We start from the raw sequence: 18,460 nt of genomic DNA on the forward strand, positions 1-18,460 counted from the left end.
ATTATGCAGAGATCTGCTATGAAACGTTACATTGTGAGGGTTTGCAAACAAATTTTGACTTAGAAAGACAACTCTTTAAATGATCAAGTCACGTCTGGAGCAAAAGCTTACAAGAATGGCATTCGGTAATCAGAAAACTTCAACCAACAATGCTACATCATTAGTATATGACGATTCCTAGTTTTTTTTTTTTTTTAAATCTGCCATGTTTATTTCATTTGGTTGGACTCATTCTAGTGTCAATCATATAGATGATTCATTGTTGCAATCAATTCTTACTCAGATCGAAAACGTTAGTTATTAGTATACTACATTATATATTCCCGATTTGCAATAACGTGGTCGGCATCTCATGGAATTGGTTTGACATTTGATTAATTCTTGATTCAACCTCAAACTAGCATTATTTCTGTGGATGATTCTGAAATATTCGCAGACCTAATTAATCGTCATATTTTGCGTGGCTTTCATTCCTTTTTGCGTGGAAAAATCACATTGGTTATCATGTGTTTCTGATTTTAAACAAAAGATGAACTTTGTACTTGACTCAAACCGCCAAGGTGCCCGACGTAAGACTCAATCAGCTAAATTTTAAACAAGTATGACTTTATACCTTACTCCCTCTTTCGGTTTACTTGGTGATAGATATGATTTATAGGTTGGAATGTTGTTGTGGTAAAAAAAAGTTTTTCTTTTAAAGTTTTCGTATAGTGTTGATGAGGATGTTTATGAGTCAGAAACCAAATTTAGAAGTGATATGATAGAGGTCTAAGCAGCCAGTTAAAAATTTAAGTGCAAATTAACTCTGATGAGTTGATGGATGCTTAGATTAACATTTCAATAGAGAATTAATTTGCTTCGATTTTCGCTCATTGTTATGAACTATGATTGGAATATAAAATTGCTGAATATTAGTGCGATATGAGTATTCTTTTTGTTAGTTTGTGTACTATTTGGACGTCACAGGTTGGATATTTGAGTTTTGTGTTTTCTGCCTTACAAAATGCTATCCTTCTTCTGCAAGTTTAGGTGTATTAGGTATATTTAAATGTTGCAACAATCACATGAAGTAGCCTTATAGATTCATGAAAAAGCAATATATGTGCATCAAACAACCGTGTACATGCATGAAATAAGTGTGTTATATGGGCATGCAATAAGATTCTATGTGCATGGAATAAGGTTACATGTGCATTAAAAGGTTCTCCAGTTGCATCTAATTAATGTTGTTTAAGGACATTAATTTTAAGTTAAACCCGTTCCCATCATAAGGAAAAGGGTTTAGGGTCCGCGGATCCGCCTAATCCAACCCTCAACCCTTTCCCTTATTTTTCAGACATGTGGAAGATTGTTTAATGCACATACTCTGCTTTGTCATGCATGTACACGATTGTGTTAATAAAAATATGTTGCCGCGTATCCTAAAACGGGACGAGAAAGGAATTTTGTTTTCATGAATGTGCAAGAGTAAACTGATTTTCTTACTCAAATTGTTTGGGTCAACAGCATCAGTTGTTGCAGCTTTCGATTTTGCTGAAAAATAATCTTTGACTGACCGACCTCGTTGTAGTAGAACTTTTTTCCTTGCTGCAACACTCTTTCGCCCCATATCTATCAATCATTTGAGGGATATTGTAAAGACAGTTGAAAGACAAACTGTTCTACAAATCACATGTTTATAATGAAGGCAGATTGCAGCATTTCACAGTTAATTATGTTGCAAAACAATGGTGAAAAGCATAATACAACTGGATGAATACAGATGAAAACTAAGTAAAATTAGGAAATGAAAGAACATAAGCTGTGAAAGTCAAACCGAAAATATAATATATATATATCTATATATATATATATATATATATATATATATATATATATATGTCAACCCAACATTCATAACAACTTCTACAATCCAAAATGCCAAAACTAATTACATAATTATTAGTAAAGCCTGATAAAAAGGAACATTTAAACCTTAACGTTCAATACCGTAAGTGGCCTAAGTACAAATACAGTACGTTGGCCAGAAAGTTGTACAAACTTCTGATAGACCTACGTCAAATCAATGACTTCAACATAAGAGAACCTTCGACGAGCTAGTCAGGGTGTTGCTATTGCTTTCGCTTCTTCATGTGACAAAGGTGGCATATCCCGCAACATCTCATCAACTTGCTTAATTTGACTGTCATTAAGTGGATTGAGATGGGTGTTCTGAAAAACATTTCTTCGTTGGTGAACATGCATGACGAATTTGGCTGCCATATTACCCGTCATAAAACACTTGCATCTTTTGGAAATTAGTCTACCACGACTACGCGCTATCCTCACGCCATTAATGTCATTAAATTGCAAAGTTTGCAGGTAAGCTATCAGAACACCAGGTGAATACGGGAAGAAAAGAAAGAGTAAGTCAGAGAGTCAGTTTTCTCTTTGACATAATGTTGGATAAAAAGTTCTTGTTCTACTTCCTCGCGATTGACTACCCAACCTTTGCACCAATTTTCCATTTTTTAATGTTTCTGTATGCAGAATTGAAAAGAAGGAATACTTTTTAATGGAGAAAATATGCAAAAATTTACTTGACTTAGTATAATAGTTACTAACGTTAGTAGCTTTACTCACAGCGCATATGCTACTTAGTGTGCATTGTTTGAGCTTGAGATTGAAACAATTTCAGTAGAAAATCAGCAACAAACATCAACAACATGGGGAATCAGGGTTTGATTATTACGTAATTAGGTTAATTAGCGAAAATGTGAACAACCAGACTACAAATCTAAGAATCTGCCATATAAGGACAATGAATTAGCGTAATTAGCAAAATTTTTGGAAGTTCAGTCCCTAATTTCATGATTTCAACTAATGTACTTAGTTTCTTAACTTCCCCAACCCTCATTTCCAAGTTTCCCCCAATTTAATTCACCAAAACCCTAATTTAACAAACATAATTCATTATTCCGACTGTAACACATTAATGAAGGCGTAAATTCAACAAATATGGTCGACAAATTTAAAAATTACAAAGACAGAAACACTGAAACTCTAATTTCACAAAATCAGTCCCTAATTTCATGATTTCAACTAATGTACCTAATTTGACAAACATAATTCATAATTCCGACTATAAAAAATTAATGAAGGGTTAAGTTCAACTAATTTAGTCGACATAAAAATTGCAAAGACAGAAACACAGAAACCCTAATTTCGCAAAATCAGTCCCTAATTTCATGATTTCAAATAATGTACCTAATTTGACAAACATAATTCATAATTCCGACTATAACAAATTAATGAAAGCTTAAGTTCAACTAATTTAGTCGACATAAAAATTGCAAAGACAGAAACACAGAAACCCTAATTTCGCTAAAAATTAATCATGAATATCGGAAGTTTACCTCGTTGAATTACCAGGATCTGTTGCTGGAAAAAGCGTCGAAGATTTTGATCGGCGAGGAAATTGATCGGACTATTTTTAAAAAGGGGAATTTGTACAATGGAAGTGATGAAGGATCTAGAACGATATTTTCGAAGAGAGAGAAAGGGAGATGAGTGAAAAGGGGAATTTGTACAATGGAAATGGGACGGGTTTGGGTAATAGCGTGTGTTACAAAGTTGGGTTCAATTATAAGTGGTTCTCATGGTTCTCATTATCTTGTTGGTTCTCATAGGATCCCAGATCTATAATATATATATATATATATATATATATATATATATATATATATATATATATATATATATATATATATATATATATATATATATATATATATATATATATATATATATATATATATAGAGAAAGGATCATGTAAGTCCACCTTTTTTGGTTGAGTCCATAAGTTCTAATCTAAGCCTTTGGATGGAAAAAAAGAAGGGTTGAGATTAGATCAAAATGAAGGAATGAAGGGTTGAGATTAGATTAAAATATGTGGCTGAGAATGAATTGAATATAAACCCTATTTCCTCTCATTTTTCTCATTTCACGCTGCTCTCACAACACACTAACCCTAATTTTCTCTCTTCTTCTTCTCTCTCTAAACAAACCCTAAATCAACCACCATCACCACCTCTTCTCCTCTTGTCGCCCCCGCCGCACCACGCACCTCCGCCGCGCCTCCTTTCCTCCACCTCCTTTCGTGCCGCACCACGCCGCCACACCTTCCTCCTCCGCCTCTATCCCCTTCTCTTTTCTCATTTTTTTCTAGATCTAAGAGTTTGGTGTTGTTGGTTGTTGCATTTTGGTGGTGGTGGTGGATGTGGGAAATGTTGTCGGTGGGTCTGCCGCCTCCCTTTCTCTCTCTTTTTTTTTTTATAAATCGGATATGAGAAAATTAGGAGTTGGGGTTGGTTGTTGCATGTATGTGGGAGATACGGCTGGTGGTGCTTGCGGTGGTTCGCCGCCTTCCTCTCCATCTTTCTTTTTTTTTTTTTAAAAAAAAAAAAATTGAATCGAGAAAATAAGTGGTTAGTATTGGTTGCCGTGTTTTTTTTTACTAGTGGTGGGACCGTGGTGGTGGTGCAGTCGTGGATGGGGGTAGGAGGTGGTTGATAAAAGTAAGTTTTATTAGTATAAAGTTTCAATTCTGGGGACTAAAGTTACAAATTCAAGGACTAGAGTTACACTCGTAGGACAATAAAATTACATCTCTATTGACTAAACGTTTCACCTCCAGACTAAAGTTACAATCTTGAAAAACAAAAGTTACACCTGAAAGGACTAAAATTACAAAATTAATGTATATTAATTTAAATTTTTACATACAAACTAATATATAACTAAAGTTACGACTCCAACGACTACAGTTACACTTAAAAGGGGTAAAGTTACACTCGTAAAAGTATATAAATTCAAATTTATGCATAGAAACCATCATAGGACTAAAGTTACAATTAAAACGACTAAAGTTACACTTATAAGACAGTGAAGTTACACTCCTAAAATTACATAAATTCAAATTTATTTATTTAAAATTACATTTTTTTACCATAAATTAAAATTTTTGAAAAAAAAAAGCTTGAAAAGGTTGAAGTTACACTATAAAAGTTAAAATTACATTAAAAAGTCATTAAAAAGTCACTAAATGAATACAGTTACACTCATAATGCAGTAGAGTTACACTCAGAAAATGTGTGGCTGAGAATAGGACTTAGGGACTCAACCAAAATGAAGGACTTACCTGAACCTATCTCTATATATAGATATATATATATTATATATATATACATATATACATACATATATATATACATATATACATACATATATATATATACATATATACATACATATATATATACATATATACATACATATATATATACATATATGTATATATATGTATATGTATATATATATATATATATATATATATATATATATATATATATATAGAAATAGGATCCTGTGCGAACCTAAAGTTCGGTGCGAACTTACGAACTCAATAATAACCTTCAATTAAAAGCAGATCTATGGTCTCCACTCACACCAACTACCACTTCCACGAGTACTCTCACACACTACCCACCCCTACTAAGTTTGCTTTACTAACTTCTACTGCTGGTTAATAAAGTGACGCCGGTGCCGGAGCTCCGACAAGCTATCTGCCCGACACTCCGACAAGCGTGTCGCCGGAGTTCGACCTCTTTTTCTTTCCTGTTTCTATGTTCTCTTAAACCAGAAGACGTCATCGGTGACATCACTGGTTAACACGAACAATGGTGGTGACTTTGCTAAGCTGGTAGTTCATTGAGTTATTTTGGTGGTTTAAATCTCAATTATTCTATATATTCTTTAAATATTTGTTATTGTAATCTTAGGTCTATTAAAAACAAAGTATAGTTGTGCAAGATAAGATAAGGAAGAGGAGGTCGGATAAGTGCTGAGGTGTGGCTGTACTGTAGTTGTGGTTGTCGGATAGTCGTGACCGCCGCTGATAACTTGTGGCTTTGTGGCTGTGTATGTAGATGAGAACAATGGTGATGAAGGGGCGATGTTGTATCAGCCACGTTAGTTGCAATGGCATGTCGATTGTGGTGGTGGTGGTGATGTGGTGAGTTAATTGGTCGGTGCTATCAAAAGTTGCTGCCATTGGGGTTGCAGCAACAGCGGCTGTCACCACCGAGCAACTGCGTCAAAGGTGGCTACAAATATGATATTGGAAACTTTTGGCCAAGCGTGAACGTTTTTCAGCTTCTTGTCAAGCTTGTTTTTCTGAATCTGCAATTTCTCAAGCATTGATGCTTGTTGTCTATAAACAGACTGAAATATATGGAAAAACTCATCAGTGAACGGATCTCCGGCTTCCTTGAAAATCTTAAGCTCTTCCAATGTTTTCAAATACTCCGTCTCCCCTGCACTTTTCTCGCCTTCAAATTGCTGCAACGCGACCATTATAAGTAACTGGCCATCTCGAACCCTTTTGAGACATTTCTCCAAGGCAAAGACAGTAAATCAAGAGTTTGTAAACCTGTTCTCAAAGTATTCTTCAACAAGGTCGAATAAATCAGGGGTTTTCCAAATATCTTGCTTGCATTCCAGGATTACTTTGACAACTTCATGGTTCATGTCTAACAAACAAGTCACTTCCTTCAAGGAATCAAACGAAAGGGAGTGAACCTCAACTCCGACTGCTAACGAGTTTATCACGTGAGACCGGTTATGTACTGCAGATTGTCGATTTCAATGGTGTTGGTGGTGGTGGGCGCCAATAGTGGTAACATTTGTTTATTTTTTAAGATGTTTGTTTACAGCACATGATTGTTCATTGTTCTATTGCTCCGTTTAGATTCGCGTATGACACTTATCTTATAGTGAAAGTGTATTGTTCTTCAGTCTGTTATGGTATTCTTTGTGCATTGTACTTGCTTTCCGTTATCTGTAAGCATTCATTTTTTCGAGTTGTGCTGACATTGTTATCAATCATTTTTATTGCGAATATTAATAGCGGAACCCAAAAATGTGCCGACAAAAGCACATCCGAAATTAACCCGAAACGAAATGTATAATGTGCCTAAGATGGACCGATCTAGACCCGACCCAATTGACCCTTTTATCTTGCTAGATAAACTCCTTTACCTTGTTAGATACACTCATTTACCTTGTTAGATACACATATTTAACAAGCTAGATACACTCCTTTACCTTGTTAGATACACATCTTTGACAAACTAGATAGACTCATTTACCTTATTAGATACACGTATTTGACAAGCTATATACACTCTTTTACCTTATTAGATACACAACTTTGTCAAGCTAAATACACTCATTTACCTTACTAGATACACTTCTTTACCTTGTTAGATACACTCCTTTATCAAACTAGATACACTTCTTTACTTTGCTAAATACACTCATGTACCTTGCTATATACGCATCTTAGGCAAGCTAGATACACTCATTTACCTTACTAGATACACTTCTTTACCTTGTTAGATACGCATCTTAGGCAAGCTAGATACACTCCTTTATCAAACTAGATACGCTTCTTTACTTTGCTAAATACACTCGTGTACCTTACTAGATACGCATCTTAGGCAAGCTAGATACACTCATTTAAATTAAAGGAGTGTATCTAGCAAGTTAAAGGTATGTATCTAGTAATTTAAAAGAGCGAATCCAGCACCCTAAAGGTATGTATCTAGTAACTTAAAGGAGTGTATCTAGCAAGTTAAAGGTAAGTATCTAGTAATTTAAATTAATGTATCGAGCAAACTAAAGGTATGCATCTAGTAACTTAAAGGAGTATTTAGCAAGTTAAAGATATGTATCTAGTAATTTAAAGAAATGTATCTAACAAGTTAAATATATGTATCCCACAAATGATATGAGGTACAATTTGTCAACGTGGCGTATTGCTAGGTAATTATATACTAAACCATTTTCAGAAGAAAAAACTAATGGAAGATTGTGGTTTAAAGGGAGGGTGGTCATCAACATAAAGAGGGTGTCTTGCTAATGTTGATGTTATGTTGGAAGGATTTTCCAAGGTTTTTAGTGTGGTGAGGGAGGTTGTGCCTACCCGCCAAACGTCAAGGTTTTTGTATTTACAAACATGATAATTGTATCCAAATCAAAACACTTTCAATATAGAAAGGATTTTATAGACAAGAAGAGTTGTTCATACTTTCATTCTTTCTCCCTCCCTCTCATCCTTTGTTTTTTCTCCAAACAAAGGATTACAACTATAAATGCATAATTAAACAAGCCTTTTTGGGGAACTTGAAGACATCCCGCCACTTGAACTAGCTTTGCTCTCGCCACTAGTACACAAATGGCTTTTGGCTACGGTTAAAAAAGGCTTTAGGCTACGGTCTCTCGACCGTAGTAAATCGGGGCGTTGCCTTAGATCAAGTACTTACGGCTACGGTTAGAAACCGTAGCCTAAAGTGACTTTTGGCTTCGGTTATATCTGGGAACCGTAGCCTAAAGTGACTTTTGGCTACGGTTATTAAGGTTAAACCGTAGCCATAAGTTGATAAAAGGCTACGGACCTTTTTAACAACCGTTGTCGTTTCTCAATTAAAATTTAAAAAAAAAAATTATTTCCAATATATTTTTTCTGGTGAATGTAAACTTTTTATAAAGATAATAATTAATTACAATGTTTAACTTACAATTGCCATTACAAATCAACATTAATATTCAAAGTTAAACAAAATAAATAATCATATTCTACTCGGACAGCTGAAGCCCCCGATATTCTCCATGATTCAAGTAGAGCATCATTAGACTTGATTTTATACATCATATGTTTCCGAGCCTGCCAAATTTGATCAAGAAGACTTGATATTATGTCCATATGCAAAGCTTTCTGCTCGCCCATAAACATACTAGTAGTTAAATGCGTAAGGAAATTAAAACAACCAGTTTAAAAAAAGACGTTAAAATAAGGATATAATGCAAAAGCGATTGTCCAATTTCAAAGTCAGAGAAGTGTAAGTTCTGCTAGAACACACATAATCAGAAATGCATCATATTTCCTCTCACCAAACCCCTAATCCATGCAGCTTAATGACCAGGAATCGTTAACTATCAAAGACGAGTATATGTTAATATAAATACATCTCAATTCAGCAGCACATTATGATCTTATCATCTTAAAGCTTATTCAGTAATTAAATCAAGAAGTATAGGTACAAGTTTTGTACTACTAAACTACAAGTAAACATTATGGTTCGCATTTTATGAAGATTTAACGGAAAGAAACATTTAGACGATGAAGGCTTAAGTATACTAGAAAGGCAAGAAGCTTACTGTCGTATTTCTCTTGATTGCTTCTATCAGGCTCGTCAAATTTGAACCATAGTATCTTTCCAAGGCTGTGTCAATGATTGCATCATCCCACACCTAAACATTCACAACATAAGAAAAACAACACGACTATTTAACACGCATTTTAAACACTTTTAACCCTACAGAACACTTGGTTTATCTAGAAACAGAATCTGGTGCATTATACAGCTAATGCTACCTTATGTATGATTAATGTACACTTAGGCTTGAAACCTGGCACCATCGAACATCCCCTATCACACCAGATAAAGAATAAATAAGAGCCCTTCAAGAGCCTAAGAATTATGTCATTGACTAATGAATGTTTCAGAAAAGGAAAAATTTCATATCAAAATTATATAAAATGCCAAAATTTATGGTAGCGGTAGGTTCATATGCTTGAAAACAATACTTATGGAACCATAAGAAGGCCATGCCATAGATAGAAACAATTCAAATATACGTGCCGCAGTCACTTGCTACAAATGACCTATATCCCAACAAAATTTATAAACCTTATGACAGACTGAATTCGCTCTCAAAGTGCACAGAACTAATATGCATTCAAAATCAACGACTGTGATGTATAAAAAATCGTACAAGCAAGCTATATTTTCATCTCGAGATAAGGCAATACTTGACCAAGCCTAAAGTATGTTATATCATAGATATCGAAAGCCATGTTAAGTTCATTAACATGGTGTAGCAAATATTGGCCCGATTAACTCACTCACTATCAAGTGTTTATTATCGTCATCTATTTGCTACGTCTAGCAAATGTTAGCTTGTTGATTAACTCATTCACTATCAAGTGTTTATTATCGCCATCTATTTCTAAGTCTAGCATCATAACTTGGTCCCTAATGCTCATTGACCAAGACAAGTTCGAAATGAACCAAATTCCACAATCATGAAGACCCTAACACGGCCAGTAATTCAGAGGATAATATTGACGGTACCTAGTTCTGAAGTGCACGAGATCCATGGATATGCTGGAGGATACTCTTTCAGTAGCTCAATAACCCAATTTTGATAATTAGTTACCATCATCGGAATGGTTGGTTCTACAAAAAAAATCCACCGCAACAAGAAAGTGTTCATATTAGCAAATCTCGCAAGAATCATAAGTCACGGAAAAGGACAGAATCTCGCAATAATATAATCTCTTAATGTAACGTCTAATTCTACGAGATCTACTATATGAAAGTATAAAACTATTGTAGCATTGGCAAATTCATATTAAGCCAAGCTATGAAAATACAAACTTTAGCTACACGATCCCTATTCTTATTGATCCTTGATAGAATCAGAGTAACTTAATAACTTATGAATGTTTCTCAACCCAAAACCACTTTAGCTAGAATTCCAAAGCCATCACTTGCAAGTTTGTATTGAAATTGACTTAAAAAATGAATAAAATCAGCCACTTAAAAACATTTATATTTTGAAACTTGTCAATCAGTAAGGCATGAAATGCATCAAACAAGCACGGATACACAACATACACCCCAGAATCTTCAAAAAGACATACATAAAATGTGAGGAAATATAACAACTGTAATAACACTCCACTTTTAGAAATTTAAATTGGCTTATAAACTATACAAATATTATTTACTAAGGGTCAAATACCCAAATCATGTACTCTGTACCAGTAAGGTAATTTAAACCGTAGCCTTTTTCTTTGACCCACAGTTATGGCTTCGGCTGTTTATCAACAACCGTAGCTGTCTATAAAAGGCTACGGTTAATAATAGGAACCATAGCCTTTTCTTCTAGCCTATTCTACTTTTTCTACTAGTGCGCTCCCCTCGTTCCCACATGTCTTCTTTCCGCATGCCAGGAATTTTTTAAAAGTTCGATCTTCCTCAGAGAGATGAATGTCATCTTGTTTGATTCCCTTAGATAACTGTGCATCAAGTTCCATCAACAAAGCAGATACTAGGAGTAAATCTGAAAGCCAGAGAGAATGTCAGGTTGCTATAGGAAACAATCATACCATGTATTTCTAACAAATTAGGTTTAGAACGTACATGATCCCATCCAAGACATCCCCGTCGCAAATAATGACCCGAAAAGCTGCCCAAGTGTAGCACCAGCGCCAATAAACCCAAACAATCTTGAACCTGACTGAACGCAAATGACAGTTACAGGTGCACAGAAATTCACACATGTTACACTGAGAAGGTAGGCAGACAATAACAAACCTCGCCATCCATAACATCAACAACTCTTGCCCATGTTGAAGATATGGTTATCAGGTTCATCAAATCAATCTAAAGAGGTACGGTGACATCAAATTAGAAGCTTTAATTTCAAAACAGAGAACCGAGGTACACTTAAAACAAGGATATTATCATACCCACAGGAACAGTCCAATTCTAACTGAGATGTAGTACCACGAGTGGCCATCCCAACCTGATTGGGCGAGATTAGTGTCATTCTCATCAGGATTTTGATCATGTTCTGAAGAAGAAGGTGCATCGACTGAATTCTGGGAGACAAGAAGGGATTAAAACAGCTAAAGCATTACAAGAGAAATAAATTGTGATTATAATTGGATATTGACTGACCACCAATATTTAGTGATCCTACCTTCAGATTGGAGGCTCCTGAAGAATGCCATAACACGAAAAATACAACAAGTGACAAGGCAAAGAATCTGTGTATCAGCACCAACGCCTGAAAATGTAAAACCAACCTATACATGAATACATTGCTGTCAACCTTGGAACTTAAGTACATATGCAAACATAGATAAAGCAAAAATCCCGCTGTGATTTACCATGATCATACACAAAGAAGCAATGTTCCTTAATAAAATAAGCATGAAAACTTACACGACGAAAACTTGCACATACCGCAACTCACGCTAATATGTCAAGCTCCGCGTTTTAAGCTACTAACCCTAGCATATTACACATACATATCATAACAAAACTTTGTGCAATATACCATCAGATTCTAAATAAAAATTGGTAAGTGCCTCAAACACAACAGAGATGAAAACTATCAGAAACTCCATATGTGTTCGATCCTGGAGGACCATTGACGGGGCTTATCATTGATTATGTGGTAACATGTTTGCAACACGGATGGTATTATGTTATGTACTTATGTGTCGTTTCAAAAAATCTCTATTATGATCCTCCAGGACAAGGATCATGTGAAGGGCCAAGTTTTGATACGCATTAAAAATATGAGGAAGGCATATTTAATTATACCACTTTATATTTTGTTTGCCCTTCTCCTACAGCTATATAATCCCGATACTTAGCTTAGTTCCTACTTAGAACTAGCTTATGAATGGATGAATCATAGATACACTTCTTTAAGTTATTAGATGCATACCTTTAGTTTGCTAGATACACTACTTTAAGTTAATAGATACAGACATTTAGCTAGCTAGATACACTTATTTAAATTAGTAGATAGATACATGTAGCTTTCTAATACATAATAAGGGAAAGAGCTTAGGGTTGGGTTCGGGCCGCCTAATCCAACCCTAAACCCTTACGCGTCCTACTTTTGGATAGATACACTCTTAAGTTACTACATACATACCTTTAATTTGCTAGATACATTGATTTAAGTTACTAGATGCATACCTTTAGTTAGTTAGATACACTCCAATAAGTTATGAGATACATACCCGTAGCTTGTTAGATACACTCCAATGTCTAAGAACAAACAAACAGAGAATGATGAAACAAGCCCCGTGAAGGTAATATGGTCAAGAAGCTTCTCTTTTACAATATCAAGTAAAGGTGAAATAACACAACATGGCTTGTTGCAATTTCAATTGAATCTAATTGTTGCAATTTCAGGGAAAATCAATTATACCTTTTGTAATCTAAAAATGCAAGGAAAACTCAAAATTTTCTGGCTAATCAGACAGAAGACAAATCATCAAGCAAACAAATACTAATTACACAGTAAAAATGTAAACTCATAACCAATTAACAGCTGAATGTATGGTAATTTTAAGTTTAAACAAGAAATGGGGAAAAAATCGGGAGTACCTGGGAATTTGACTTGTCGGTGGTAACTCATTTTGATTTCTTCGAATTTGATGGATCTATTTCCTAAATAATGCACATCAAGTGGAGTTCAGAACCCTAATTCATCATCAAGAGCATGAAGGACGATTTGATCATACTATTGCCGACGATTTCCCGTCACGAATTTAATTTCTCCGGCGTGCAGGTCTTGTTCTTCCGACGAGATGAACCAATGATGTGAAGCATGAAGGAGACAAACGAAATAAGACGGGTTCGGCTATGTTGAAGGTCGGCATCGCTGGTAGATTAGGCGGTTGCAGTGGGGTTTTCTGTGTTTTCGGCTGTGATTGATGGTTCGGCGTCGCGATCGTGGAATAGTAGCTCGTGTCGGTGTGAGAGAGAGAGAGGATATGAATAATTGAATGTCTGGGAGCATAGAGTGGGGGAATAATTTACAATTGAAATGTCAAGCGCGTGTTTTATTGATTTTGGGTAGTTCGTACGGTTCGCACCGTACTTTAGTTCGCACCTGACCCGACCCTATATATATATATATATATATATATATATATATATATATATATATATATATATATATATATAGAAGAGATCAACTAAGTCCATTACATCTTATGAGTCCATAAGTCCTTCTAAAGGCCCTTGGATGAAGAGAATGGAAGGCTAGGATTAGATCTCAATGGATGGCTACAAATTAATCTCTTCACCTTTTCTCTAACTAGTTGGTTGCACGGCGCGCATCGCGCGCCGTCCCCCAAGTTATTTTAATAGTTTACGTTTTCAAATGCGTAGTAGCGAATTTTGATTTGGTTTGGTTTCTATACATTTTGAGTGACGATGACAATGAAATTCTTGTCGCTATAACTTTTTCTTGTTCGAATTGATTGCAAACAAGATTACATTCGTAAATATTTCGTCTCTAAATTTGTTGGGAACATGAATATATGATCTGGTTTGGTTGTCTGTACATTTTGAGTGTCGATCACAATGAAATTCTTGTTAATATGTTATTTTGATGGTTGAATCAATTGTAAACAATTATAACCATTTATAATAATTTGTATTTAACTTTGCTGGGAGCATGAATATCCGAATATAACTACACGTTTTGCTTAGATGGTTAATTGTTAAAGAACACAATTACATGGAATACATAAGACATTAGTATTATAATGTACTTTGCGAAGTAACATAAACATCACATCTCCTCCCCTTCCTCCTCATACTAATCGCTCTTCTCCCCTTAGCCCTCCTTACTCCTCCTCTTCCTTCTCCTTTCCCCCCAACCTTCATCACCGTCTACTCTGTCATTCTCTTTATCTCCCTCTTTTCTCTTCAACGTCGTCGCATCCTAAACCACCTTCTCTTCTTCAACCTCCTAGTCCTCATTTCCTTTCCTCTTTCTCCTTCCCTATACATTCTATGTTTCCCTATCCTCCTCTTATGTATTCTTTATTTCCCCTTCTCCTTCACTTGCTCTCATATTACTTCACCCATTTTTCCAAGTACTCGTCCTCCATATCTTTCACTTTCTCCTCCCTCTTCCTTCCTATTTCCCTTTTCTCTTATCGTCCGCATCCTTTCATTTTCTCCTCCCTACCTCCTCTTCTTTACCCTTACTCTCTTTCTCGACCTTCATCCCTTTCCCCTTCCTCCTCCCTTATACCTTCCATTTTCCTTCCTCCTCCACTTGCTCTCATATTATTACTCCAATTTTTCCTCGTACTACTCCTCCTCCTCCCTTCATCTTATCGTTCACATTATTCCATTTCCCTCTCCTTGCCTCCTATTACTTCCCTTTGTCCTCTTTGTCGACCTGCATCCCTCTTCCCATTTGTATTCTGTGACTTCCCCTTTTCCTTCTACTATTTGTCCTACTCCCCTTATCTCTTCCCCCTTCTCCTTATCTTCCCCTTCCCCTCCTTCTCATTCCCTTTTCATTTTATTGTTCCCATCCTTCTACTCCCCTTTCCCCCCTACCTTATCTTATTTCCCATCATTCTCTTTATCGACTTCTACCCTTTTTCCCATCCTTATCCACATCATCCTTCTTCCTTTTCTCTTCCTACTGCTTGTCCTCATCCTCTTACCCCCATATTGCCCCCTCCCCATCCTCTTTATTGTCCCGTGTTCTCCTATTTCCCTCTTATCATTTACCTTGTTTTTTTCCTATTCATGGCTTTCTCCCATTTTTATTTCTTTATCTACCTGCCTCCTCTTGTGTCTCCTCCAGTTCCCTTATGCATCTTTCAAGAAACTGATATCGTAATTATGATTGTCTCTATCAATACATTAACAAAAAGAAAGTTCAATAAATTTCGTAAAATCTATTTTTTTTAGTCGAGTTTTCTTATAATTTTTTATTTTTTATTTTTCATTATAATAATTTCTCTTCCAACTACTACCATTCCACCTCTCCTTTCTCTACTCCTTCTCTCCCCCTCTTCTTTATCCTCCAATTTTTCTCTCTATTTCCTTTAACGCCGTCGCATACTCAACCACCTCATCCTCATCCTCCCTTTTTCAGCTTCATGGTCCTCCTCCTTCCTCCTCCCCTAACCATTTCATATATGCCTTCGCCCTCTTACATATCCAACATTTCCTCGACTTTCTCTCATATTACTCCTCCTTCCATTTGTCCTTGAATTATTTATTCTTATCTTCCTTTCTCCTCTTCATCCATTCCTATTTCCCTGGCAAAAAGGCTTTCAGTAAAGTTTTAGTTTCATTCCTCCTCTTATCGTTCACATCCTTCTATTTCCCTCGCCCTATCCCTACCTCTTCTAATTGTGTCCCTTAATTCTCTTTCCCAACGTCAACCCTTTCCCTAGCTCTTTACCAACCTTTATCCTTTTATTACAAGCGGTCTAAAAATAACAAATTAGTGAAATATAAATCCAGATTTAAGAACTTATATATAACAATGGAGTACTGAAAGTCATCAATGGTAGATTATAGCATAATAACATAGTTATGGAGTAGCTAATATATGTAGTGTAGTATCTTTAGTCAAAAAGATAATTTTACCTTACGGTATAATAACACCCTAACATAGTTATCGCCACTATTTTTCGTACAATGTGGTAACGATGTAACAGAAATAGTTATGGCTATTGTTTTTCATAATCGAGCTCTTGTCTCAACAACCGATAAGAATTATTTAGTACCTAGATCATCGTAGCAAACAAAATGATAATATGGCCATATAAACAAGAACTTATGATAATGTGGCCGTATAAACAAGATCATAAAAAATTATCAAAAATTATCTGTATACTCGATTGATAAGAAAAATAGTTTCTATCTTAACCAAGCTACGTTATGTAGCACACATTTAGGCTTATATGTTTGTAGATGCAACAATTAAGAATAAACTTTTTTTCCTCGTACTATTCGCCTTTTTTTCCTCTGACCAGTTCGTTCTCCTCCCTCTCTTTCCCCATACCTCTCCCTCTCTCTTATCCTCCTCTTTCTCTCCATTTCCTCTCCTGCAATACCCTAATTTATTCTTAATTGTTGACATTTCACAAAAGAATATACCGATGAATTCAATATTATCACTAATCCTGATATGAGATGTCACACAATAATATTTATGTAAGATCATGCACATAATGTGGGTTGTTATTATTTACTTAACATTTTGGATTGTTGTTATTTTTTCATATATTAAGCATAAGGCAATCTTTTAGAAAAGTTAATAGACTATTATTTTTTTTTTTTTGAGGAAAATAGACTATTATTAATGTAACTCATTCTCTTAATCAAGTCTAATTATAAAATCTCCCAAGAGTCTAAACCAACTCCAAAGTAATCTGACTAACTTGAGCGAAGCTAATAATGACACAACGAAAGCAGCTACGCCAAATGTAATAGAGTTCAAGACTACAGAAACCAAAATATCCCATATGTTTTAGCCAATAAAACCTTCGTTATTACTGTTTTCCTTCTAAAGCTCCTCTTTTCTTAAGCGCTATAAAGCCACCTCAATAGTTTATATATAAAGCTACAAAAGTAGTGATTAACATTATGTACTACATAATGTCCCCAACCATGGACTCATTTCTATTTATCTAACCCACAATCAATCAAAGGCAATCCCTGTGATCTTACATTTTTGAAATGGTTAAAATAAATATAACCTTTGGGACATAGAATTGGGACTTTGTCAACATCTTTCTTACCAAATATTTCAAGGAAGAGTTGTTTCTTTCAAGTTCCAAGTCATCAAAACTACCTTCGAAGAATAAAAGTTAGAACTTGAAAAGTGGTATTTATGCCTTCCCTACTTGATACTCCAGCCTAATGCCTCTTGAGATTTGGTGACTAAAGAGGAGACATGAACAGATCACCTCCACTTCATATAGGCCATAATCATGTCCGTGCTTTCCCGAAAGGGAACTCCCTCCCATTCTGTTCAAACGATCTTCGTATTGAAAATATATAGGTAAGTACAATAAACATTCTTTGGCTAGATTTCTCCAACTATTACAACTCAACCTATATAAAGCATTGTACTTACCCTTGTCTCCTCCTAAAAATATAAGTGACTATTATTAAGCTTTTACGCCGAGGTGAATGCAATTAACTATAGCCAGTAGAGGATTTTCCTAGGATAATTAGGCTTAACCAAATTCGGTGCTCAAATGGTTTAGTAGGTTAGGCATAAAATGCCGATTTATTTCAGACGAAAGATAATAAGTGTCAATCAGGTACTATTAGAAGGCACTATCAACCCTAAAATTTATCAAAACATTAGCATATACGTGTGTCAAATATGGTTGTACAAGCAGATCGTTAACCCAAAATCTTATCCTTGTTTCACCCCCAAAAAAATTAGCATATACGTGTGTCAATTATGTTGATACACCCATAATTCTAATCCTTGTTTGACCCAAAAAAAAAACAAAAAATTCCAAACCTTGAGAACGTGACATTATGTCTTGTAAATGTCACAAGTCAAAAATGCATATTCCCTCCATCATAGTCATTAACTTACAACAACAACAACAACAACAACAACAACATCAGAGCCTTAATCCCAAAATGATTTGGGGTCTGCTGACATGAATCATCCTTTCGAACCGTCCATGGGTGAACGCACGCCTCAAAATGCGAATAAAAAAGGGAAGATGAAAAATAAAAAGGAAGAACGAAAATGTAA

The 18,460-nt window shown here is 35.4% G+C and overlaps 1 protein-coding gene across 1 annotated transcript; it reads right to left on the reverse strand.

The window, feature by feature from the left end:
- Window positions 1–11,057: 11,057 nt before the first annotated feature.
- Window positions 11,058–12,102, reverse strand: LOC141620004 (uncharacterized). The gene is made up of 4 exons (XM_074436990.1): window positions 11,873–12,102; window positions 11,640–11,771; window positions 11,311–11,407; window positions 11,058–11,230 (listed from the first exon to the last, which is right to left on the reverse strand). The coding sequence occupies exons 1-4, from the start codon at window positions 12,020–12,022 to the stop codon at window positions 11,058–11,060; spliced, it is 552 nt and encodes a 183-aa protein (XP_074293091.1). The 5' UTR covers window positions 12,023–12,102.
- Window positions 12,103–18,460: the final 6,358 nt, after the last annotated feature.

The sequence above is a fragment of the Silene latifolia genome, chromosome X, assembly GCF_048544455.1.
Source record: "Silene latifolia isolate original U9 population chromosome X, ASM4854445v1, whole genome shotgun sequence".
NCBI lineage: Eukaryota > Viridiplantae > Streptophyta > Magnoliopsida > Caryophyllales > Caryophyllaceae > Silene > Silene latifolia.

Coding starts and splice junctions, on each gene's coding strand:
- LOC141620004 (XM_074436990.1), bottom strand. CDS start 12,022: ATGTACTTAAGTTCCAAGGTTGACAGCAATGTATTCATGTATAGGTTG. Junction 11,772..11,872: donor CAGGAGCCTCCAATCTGAAG/GTAGGATCACTA, acceptor CTTGTCTCCCAG/AATTCAGTCGATGCACCTTC. Junction 11,231..11,310: donor GATGTCTTGGATGGGATCAT/GTACGTTCTAAA, acceptor TCTGGCTTTCAG/ATTTACTCCTAGTATCTGCT.